The sequence below is a fragment of the Trichoplusia ni genome, chromosome 27, assembly GCF_003590095.1.
Source record: "Trichoplusia ni isolate ovarian cell line Hi5 chromosome 27, tn1, whole genome shotgun sequence".
Classification (NCBI taxonomy): domain Eukaryota; kingdom Metazoa; phylum Arthropoda; class Insecta; order Lepidoptera; family Noctuidae; genus Trichoplusia; species Trichoplusia ni.
In genome coordinates, this window is record NC_039504.1 from 2,285,232 (window position 1) to 2,293,835 (window position 8,604).

The window sequence follows — 8,604 nt, forward strand, 5'->3', positions numbered from 1 at the left end:
ACCGCCTTCGATTTACTTTGCAAGTTATGTAGAGTTATGTAGCTGTGTTGTGTGGCTAGCTTTATTGAATTTTACTCGGTTTGTAAAGAAATAAGGGTTAGATAGGATAAGAAATAGTATATGAAACGATTTGTGTCGAGAAGCTTGGATCAGTAATTTAGTGAACTGAATTACTGATCCAACTTAGATAAAAAAAGATAAATAGAAATGAAAGTATTTTTTACCTTTTATCTTTTTAGCCTACTGAAGAAAATTATGAAATAAGTCGTTTTTAAAAAGGAAAAAGAAATATGACACATTAAAATGACTAGTAATTGTTGTTGTGACTAAAGCATAAGCAGAACTAAATATGTGAAAATGAATGACGATTTATGAGACACGTCTATCCACATAGTGACTGACAGGCAATCTCACGGACAGGATAATTGTCCCATTTTACCTTTGGATACCGAACCTATTATTAAGCAATTCAATTTTTAAAAAACAGCTATTTAAAGTAATTGTATTTTTTTAAAATAGCAAATATTCCATTTTATCAGCGTTTTATTTTGCTGCGCTATATAATTCCGTGACCACGAGCGTTGTGAACATGAATATGAGGAAGTAAAATTTTATTTCATCGATTCCGTTTTATGGTCCATATTATTTATATTGTACGTCGGTTGTCACTTTCATGTCCTTTTTCGATCAATACGAATAAATAAATTGAATTTATGACAAGTTTAAATTTTATTTTATCGCACGTTCAAGTTAGTATACGTATAATAGATTCAATTTATTTTCGAAAACTCTTCAGCAATTTCAGGAGAAAACCCTAAAGATATATTGCTTAAAATAAAAACAAAACAGGATGCTTAACTCCTCATATAGGTCTGTACGTCGGTCCCGCTTTCACTATTCCAGGTAAATCGGGGTCCCAACAAAGTACAAACATATACATAATTCTTATTTTCTATAAAGGAGGTAAACATACCTCTCAGAATAGTTTTTGAATTAAATTCATTCTGTGCTTAACCATAGATACCTATCAACAACAGAAAAGTCAGTCAAAAATGAACATGTAGAATACAGCCTTCAAAATTTATCATTTAAACGAAATAGATTTATTATATTTCTGGATAATAGAAAATTAAATGTAATCATCATGAATTGGTTTCCTAAGTCTCCGAGTTTGAAAGAAGGCCTCAGTGCTATGAGAAGATATTCCGGTGGTTTGTATTCTTTTGACAATATTACTTTCTATACCTCATTTATGTGAAGACATACTTTAAATATTATATGCATACAAGCTGACTACGTGCTTGAATCAGGGAAGGTGTCATTGTGAACGTGAGATGATCGTCGCAGTGAGTAGATCGTCATGTCGTTCTCACCACAGCAATAACCTACGACTTCATGTTTCAAGAGGTCTTCAGTAGTTATGTCATTGCAGTTGTAGAAACCTAGCAGTACACGACGAAAGTTTATCTTGAAAAATTGCAATAATATTACCAGTACATTCGAAAAACCGAACCGAACCAATAATTTATACTTTATAGCCTTAAACTCTTATTTTAATTTTCGTTTTTCCAAAATCAGGTGGAATATCATCGAAGCCTACCGAAACTAAAGGTACGAACAATGATACAAATATCTCACAGGCATCACCCACAACCCCTAGCGATGTATCTCATTCTATCGTTGATCCAAAACACGCACTTGACGCAAGCAAAACCGATAAAAAATGCTGTAATTATAGGAGACATTATAAGGCCGATGACGACTTTTACCAAACAATCGCAGTCCACTTCAACGATCAAATCAAATTCCACAAATCACAAGTGAAACTTCACAACTCTGCCGTAAAGAATTTGGAAACACTGCAAAAAGAAATTGAAAAAAAGGCAAAATTGTAATTTGGGAACTGAACTGTTACTGTACAATATACAATTTACTTGTACCGGTTGTTTGATTTTCTATTTGCGATTGTTTTGTGAATTTTCGATGTTATGATTTGGGTTTGGTTCATACAAGGTTCCAACTCATTTCATGATTGTCAGCGCGGCAGTTGTGTGCCTCTTGTTTATATTCTAACTTACCATTTTATTACTTGAAAGTTCTTGAAGTACAAAGCGTTGTTAATATTTTTTTGAGAATCAGATCTTTTATGGTGCATATTTGTGACAAATTTTGCAATTAAACATATTCACGTTTCATTATTCGTCGTTCGTCGTTCATAATAAGTAGTCACACGACCGCTGCAGTTAGAGCAATTTCATTTCTCATTAGATTTCACTGATAGATTCCCACCATTCCTCTTCCAAGAGTGAATGTAAGCCATTCACCCATTCTTATATTATAGGGTATTAATTAAAGTATTTTTTTGTCAAAATTAGGTGGAGTACCCTCAAAACCAATCGGTCCTAAGGAAAAGAACAATGTACCGGAAATAGCACAGGTGTCACCCACAACCCCTTGTGATGTATCTGATTCAATAGTTGATCCAAAACCCGGCCTTAACGCAAGCAACGACAATGAAAAAGCCATAAAGTTTACGAAATATTATCGTAAGGCAGATGGCGAACTTTACCAAAGCATTGCTGTTTACTTCAACGATCAAATTAACTATCATAAATCCCAGGTGGAACTCCACAAGTCTGCCGTGAAGAATTTACAAGAAATGCAGAAAGTAATTAAAGAAAGGTCAAATTTGTAATTATGAAACTAAATGTTACTGTCAAGTATTTTTCAATAAACAAGTTATTTTAGTAGTTCGTAGTTTGATTTTTCGTTTTCGATGTTTTTTCAGACTTTTCCATTGCGTGATTTCAGATTTAATTCCGATTCATTTTATGACAGGTGTCGTCGTCGTTAGATTATATTCAATTATTCTTTATTGTACACCATATACTTGCAGCAGTGATTCTTAGTAAATACAGTGTAGGTGGCAATGATAGTCTTATCACTATTAGCATAGCATCTAGTAACACAGTGCGGTACTGATAATGACCTGAACAAGTTTAGGTACGGTGTCTTGTTTAGCTAGTGTCAGCAGGATCAGCCTGCTATGCGGGACATATTATAGCTCAGAAGCGTGTGCCCAAAAACAGGTCTACCCTCTGTTCTGTTACTCTCTGCTGCTCTCTGAGACTGCAGCTTCCCTGCGCATAACTCACATTTTCATGTGCCTCTAAATCTCAAACTACATTCCAAAAGTCAGTGCATACAGAACGCAGTGTTCAAGTATTTGTTTTTATATCTTTGCATGCGTTAATGATATTTTGGGTAAGATTTATTACCTTATTTTGACCTTCTTTGGTTTTGTTTTTATTAGACAGGCAAAAAGGAGGGACGTTTTTAGTGAGAGTATGTCTTGAGTTTTTTATTACACCATACTTGTAATTGATTACATGGACGTTTGAACCTAACATCACTGCGAGTGAAACACTCTCTACATTACTCGCAAACAAGAATAATATGTATACTTTCGCGATAATGCCATATACAGATGATATGGAGCTGATCTGATGTTTGAGCTGGAAGCTTGGCATAGAAACTCCGCAGTAGAACGACATTTCCTCATCGATTTGGATTCGTTTGTGTATGTTGACCTCAAAGCTAGGAAACGAGCAACAAAGCTTTCAGTTTTTGTTTTGTTTGAATAACTCTTTGCTGCAGTATTAACCAAAACCAAATGATTGATGGACAAACTCCCAAAAAGTATTTTAATCGCATTTTATAGTATCTGTGACAAAATGACATTTATAAAATCATCCGTACACAGAGCACTGTTTGACGTAAAAATATATTTGGTAAAATGAAACTAAATAAAATGAGTGTTAATTAAATACAAAAAAATATTAATGATTTCGAATAGCAAAAAATGATATAAAAACATAGTAGCTTAATATTGAAATATAGAACAAAATGCTTCCTTATCTGAATAAATCTAATGTTGGGTCACTGAAACGCCTGAAGTATGTTCACCGATATAGTAAGTTAATACTTTATTTAATGTGTATTATTAAACCTAAGCAATAAGTCATCACTAACAAGAGGGCTGTCGCAAATTTACCACTTTGTGTATTTAATTGTGGTAGTCATAGAAATCTAAATAACGTCACTGTATTTTTTCTAGTTTCAACCAACGCGAGCGCAATAAAAGCTATAAGAGATTGGCCCAAAAGAACAACATATACAATAGAACAAAAATATTACCCTGGCGAAAGAGCAAGAATTAGAAACCTCGAAACAAATATAGACAACGCTATAGACTTTTACGAAGAACAGATTAAAGTTCACCAATCAGCTGTTGGGTTTATAAAGAAGAAATCCTTTCATATGTACAAGATATAAAATTTAGGTAAAAAGGTTAAGGTCTTTCGTAAGCGAGGCAAACAGTCTTTGGAAAATTTAGTTGTAGTATTCGACTAGTGCCATATAAACTTAACTAGGTTCATATATACGAAAACATGGGTATTTGGCTTGTCGGACACTACTTGAAGTCGGTGGATGTCTAAGACTAATGTTGCCCCGTGTATGACCGGCCTAATTCTTTTTTAAACGATTTAAAAAAGGTGGTTTTCAAGTCGACTGTATTTTTTTAGTTTAAAATTCCTGTAGTTAATAAATTATTGGTGATTTATTTTCGTTTTATTTATGGTGTTTTATAATGCTCACCTAGATTGAGTGCTGTATTAAGAGAAAAATATTTATACTGTAAATTTTCTTAATGGAACTTCAGTAAGGTGCTTAAATGAAATAATATTTAAATACCTACATTAGATCGACCTGTTTGACTTCCAACATTGGTAGGTATAGGTAGGTTATCATATCTACACATATAAAAATAGTGGGAAAGTTAAATATGATTGAATTTCTTGATGTGAAACATCTATAGCGCACCTATTATACGCGGTAGGCCTAATGGTTGGTGTGGCAATGATGAAGACCGTGGCGTTAGTGCCTACTTGTGTCCGCTATCAGAAACTGAATTCTATAGTAATCGGAAATACTCTTTTCTGTATTAACATCTTTTATTTTCAGTGAATTGAAAAAAATGGTCAAAATACTACGTATAATTTTAAACTATTTTATTTTTATTGCGTTCCATTTACGGATTTTGCGCTCGAATAATGTTTTATGGCTAGCCAATGTGGTTATACATTTTATTTGATGATTTTTCGATGTTATGCATCTGCCAGGCGTCCCGTGACGGCTCACATTTTTTAAAGCACATCTGCTGTATGTGCTAAAAACGAATTTAATTTTTAGAATTTTAACGTATGTATCGGTAAGTCTGTTTGACTGTGTATTTCGCATTATTTGTGCCGCACCCTTAGCGTTGCGATATCGATTCATATTTAATCGATTTTTATAACAATTGGAACTTTATCGTTTTATTTATGTTTTATACTGCCTAAACTGTGTAACTTGAGTTAATTCCTCGTGTCATACAAATGTCTATGACATGAACGTTATAGCTTATCGAAGCGAAATAGTCATCACGATACAATAAGCTCATATCGCTTTGATCTATAATTGTGTTAATTATTGCTGTCTGAGGAACAATGTTAAATTAACTGTCAGCTGGGGGTCTATTACCATATCCTGAAGTACGACCGTTGTAGTTGCGTGAGCGAGACGGCGCGCTACACGTTGTAGAGCGGCATCTCTCTTCAACAGCTGCAGTGGTATATAGGTGACGGTAGTAGACCCCCTGATGTCATTATCAGATGTTTGATGCGAGTTGAAATGAGGCCGTTTGACTGTCAGTGTCCAATATTGGATTGCAATTGGATGTCCATTTGTGAATGATATCTAGGCTCAAATAAGTCATTAGTTTGAAAATTTAACTGCAGTTAAATGGAGTTTTGAAACCGCTGTGTTGTTTGGAATGAACAAAAGGACTGTTGTAGGAATATACGTAGTTTTATATACATAGTTCCTTTCATGAAATCAAAAGAATTATTGAAAAAATATTATAGCATGCTGACTCGGCCGTGGTTTTCGCGTGAGTGATGATTGGCGCGCCCGCCAAACATTCAAGAAACATGCTTAAGATACACAGACTTAGAACAAACAATTAATCACAGGTACGTTGATATAGTGCATGAAGGATTGCAACGCATTGCCAACATAAAAATGCGCGGATGACGTAGCAAGGCGGTTCAGGTTCGGCAAGTAAGAGTCACTACCCATTTCCTCCCCCGAGGGAGTGGCTTTAACAAAAAAAGGTACGTTGTTATATTTTCTTCATCAAAATGAAGACTATTTCTAGTTGAATCAATTCATATCAAGCAAAAATAAAGACTAATTTATTAAAGAAAACTCAGGTTTTCATCAACAAATATACCTCCGTATTTCCCGCTATGAATTTTGGGAACGCATTACACGACTGTAGCCTTTATAATTTACGTTTTGTTACCAACGACAGACTTAAGTACTATTAGATATGCTCTAAACGTAAAGAGGTTTTAATGGAGGCTTTCTTATAGCACTCAATGTCTTCGTGAAATGTGGATTTATTGGAGTGAAATTGTAAGTACTTCTCGTTTCAAATGTGTATTTTTTTGGCAAGGAAAAGATTAAAAGTAATGTTTCTTTTTGCTTATAAAGGAACTCGTGATTTTTGTGTAAAAATAAGAAATGTTTTTAATATTATGACGGATGTAAATCTTCCTACTTTCCTGCAATACTACTAGACTTACATCATCATTTCAATGGCGTGACATGAGGTTAAGTAAATTTGGCTTTTTTTATTGTTGCAAACCTAACATTGCCATTTGATTTGATAGAAGTCAGAATAATTCACATATGTAATAACTCCCTTTTGTGAAACACTCAAGCCTGCTCCCAAAATTGCTTTATGAATTTTATCCTTGTAACGCTGGGAGTTTCATAAAAATTCAAGACATGCACAAAGACACTCAGACTCAGAACAATCCTACGCGAGGATTACAATTCTGCTCGTCGTGATAGCCTATGCCACTGGGCTATCAGTGCAGTCATTATACACTTAAGATTGCCTCTTACGTTGTCTCATAAACACTAGAACATCAACATAACTAAAGCTATCCCAGTTCTATGACCGTGTCAGTCTGTGGCAGAAACTAAATTTATGAGGACACCACCAAAGACAACTCAACGGTTGACAACTGAATGTAATTAATTAAGACGCAGGCTCGGGCATGCCATCCGAAATGTGCTTTGTTTTGGTAAAATAAGGCCCTGCTGACGCTACGGTTTCTTGCGGCTTTTGTTTTATCTGAGGAAATAATGTAAGTGTAAAAATATGAGGAACACTTCTCTTAGCGACGACATGTATGTGTGATGACATGTATGTGTCTGTAATTGTTGGTTACTTACATACATAGATTGTTTGTTTACGCAGCTTGGTTTGAAAGGTTTGTCAAATACGTGTTGAAGATCACTTACTTTTTGTTTATTTTTTTTTTGTTGTGTGGGAAAATTTTACATAGGTCTATAAGCAACTTTGGACGATTGTCTGAAATTGTCAACTGCATATCTTTTACCTGCTTCCTAAAAAGGAAGAAGTCTCACTTTACCTTTAAAATGACATCTCAGCACGGAATTCTAAAAAAAAACCATTTATATACACTTTTCTAAGAACCTGAAATCAAAAAGGCAGCCATAAATTTAAAAAATCCAGACCTATTTGCGGAGTACTTAACGCCAGACTAGTTTTAAGACAGAAAAAAACGAGTTTATAAACGTTAAAAGCTTTTCTGTGATTAGAATTTCGCTTGTACTATTAATTATAAATGCTGTGGTTACCTGTGGTCTTGTGGTTCTTGTATACCTTTGTTATACAGAATAGAATGGAGGTTTATACACTATGGAGCAAGCGATTCAGTTTTAAATAATATATTCTTGTATATACACCGTGATTTTTTAGTCGTCTTACAAAAGCAGCCCAGTTCATGTATCCAATGTCTAGAACACGTTTATGATAAAAAAATAGGTATTTATGAGATTTGAATAAATTTAAAATTAAATTTTTATTCAACATTATGATGCAATTCGTAGATTTTTAGACACACAGCTCTGTTGAGAGCGCGGTCCGAGCCTTGTAACAATGGTGAGGGGCGCGGGCGGCGGCATTTTTATCATTTTTAAGAGTATATTTCAGATTTCTCTTGTTTAATTTTTTTTCGTACTCCCTATCTTAGTTGATTATAAAAAAAGTAATAATCGCGCCTAGGGGTGTATAGAAGTGAAGTAAGATGTTGTTTTCGATAAGAAGACTATATAGCATGGGAAAACTTAGAGAGAGCTAGACCTATGGCCGGCTCTAGTTTATAATAATAAAACTGCCTGCCATCGACTCGATAAGTCGATAAACAGCAACAGGAAACATTAAAGTTCCTACTCACCATCCTCACCAAAAACGATTCAAAATGTACACACTAACACCCCTTATTTAAAATAGTGGTCTTTTAAACATTGTTTACCAAGTTCTATACTCTAGATTATAATGTATAAATAAATTATTCGCTAAGCAAAGCTTGTATTATATGCTCTAACAACTAATAAACAATTTATATATTTCTAAATACATATGTACATAAGATAAAGCTCATGACACAAATATTTTGTCCTGGG

General features: G+C 34.2%; 1 protein-coding gene across 1 annotated transcript; it reads left to right on the forward strand.

Annotated features, from left to right (window-relative positions):
- The first annotated feature begins 745 nt into the window (after positions 1 to 745).
- Positions 746 to 2,745, forward strand: LOC113505872. Its single transcript, XM_026888721.1, has 3 exons — positions 746 to 1,211; positions 1,579 to 1,611; positions 2,376 to 2,745. The coding sequence occupies exons 1-3, from the start codon at positions 1,145 to 1,147 to the stop codon at positions 2,693 to 2,695; spliced, it is 420 nt and encodes a 139-aa protein (XP_026744522.1). The 5' UTR covers positions 746 to 1,144; the 3' UTR covers positions 2,696 to 2,745.
- The last annotated feature ends 5,859 nt before the right edge of the window (positions 2,746 to 8,604 follow it).

What these genes read in the sequence shown, in the direction of transcription:
- LOC113505872 (XM_026888721.1), top strand. Translation starts at nt 1,145, where the DNA reads ATGAATTGGTTTCCTAAGTCTCCGAGTTTGAAAGAAGGCCTCAGTGCT. An exon ending in TATGAGAAGATATTCCGGTG is followed by an intron (nt 1,212 to 1,578) that starts GTTTGTATTCTT and finishes TTCCAAAATCAG; the next exon opens with GTGGAATATCATCGAAGCCT. An exon ending in GAAGCCTACCGAAACTAAAG is followed by an intron (nt 1,612 to 2,375) that starts GTACGAACAATG and finishes TGTCAAAATTAG; the next exon opens with GTGGAGTACCCTCAAAACCA.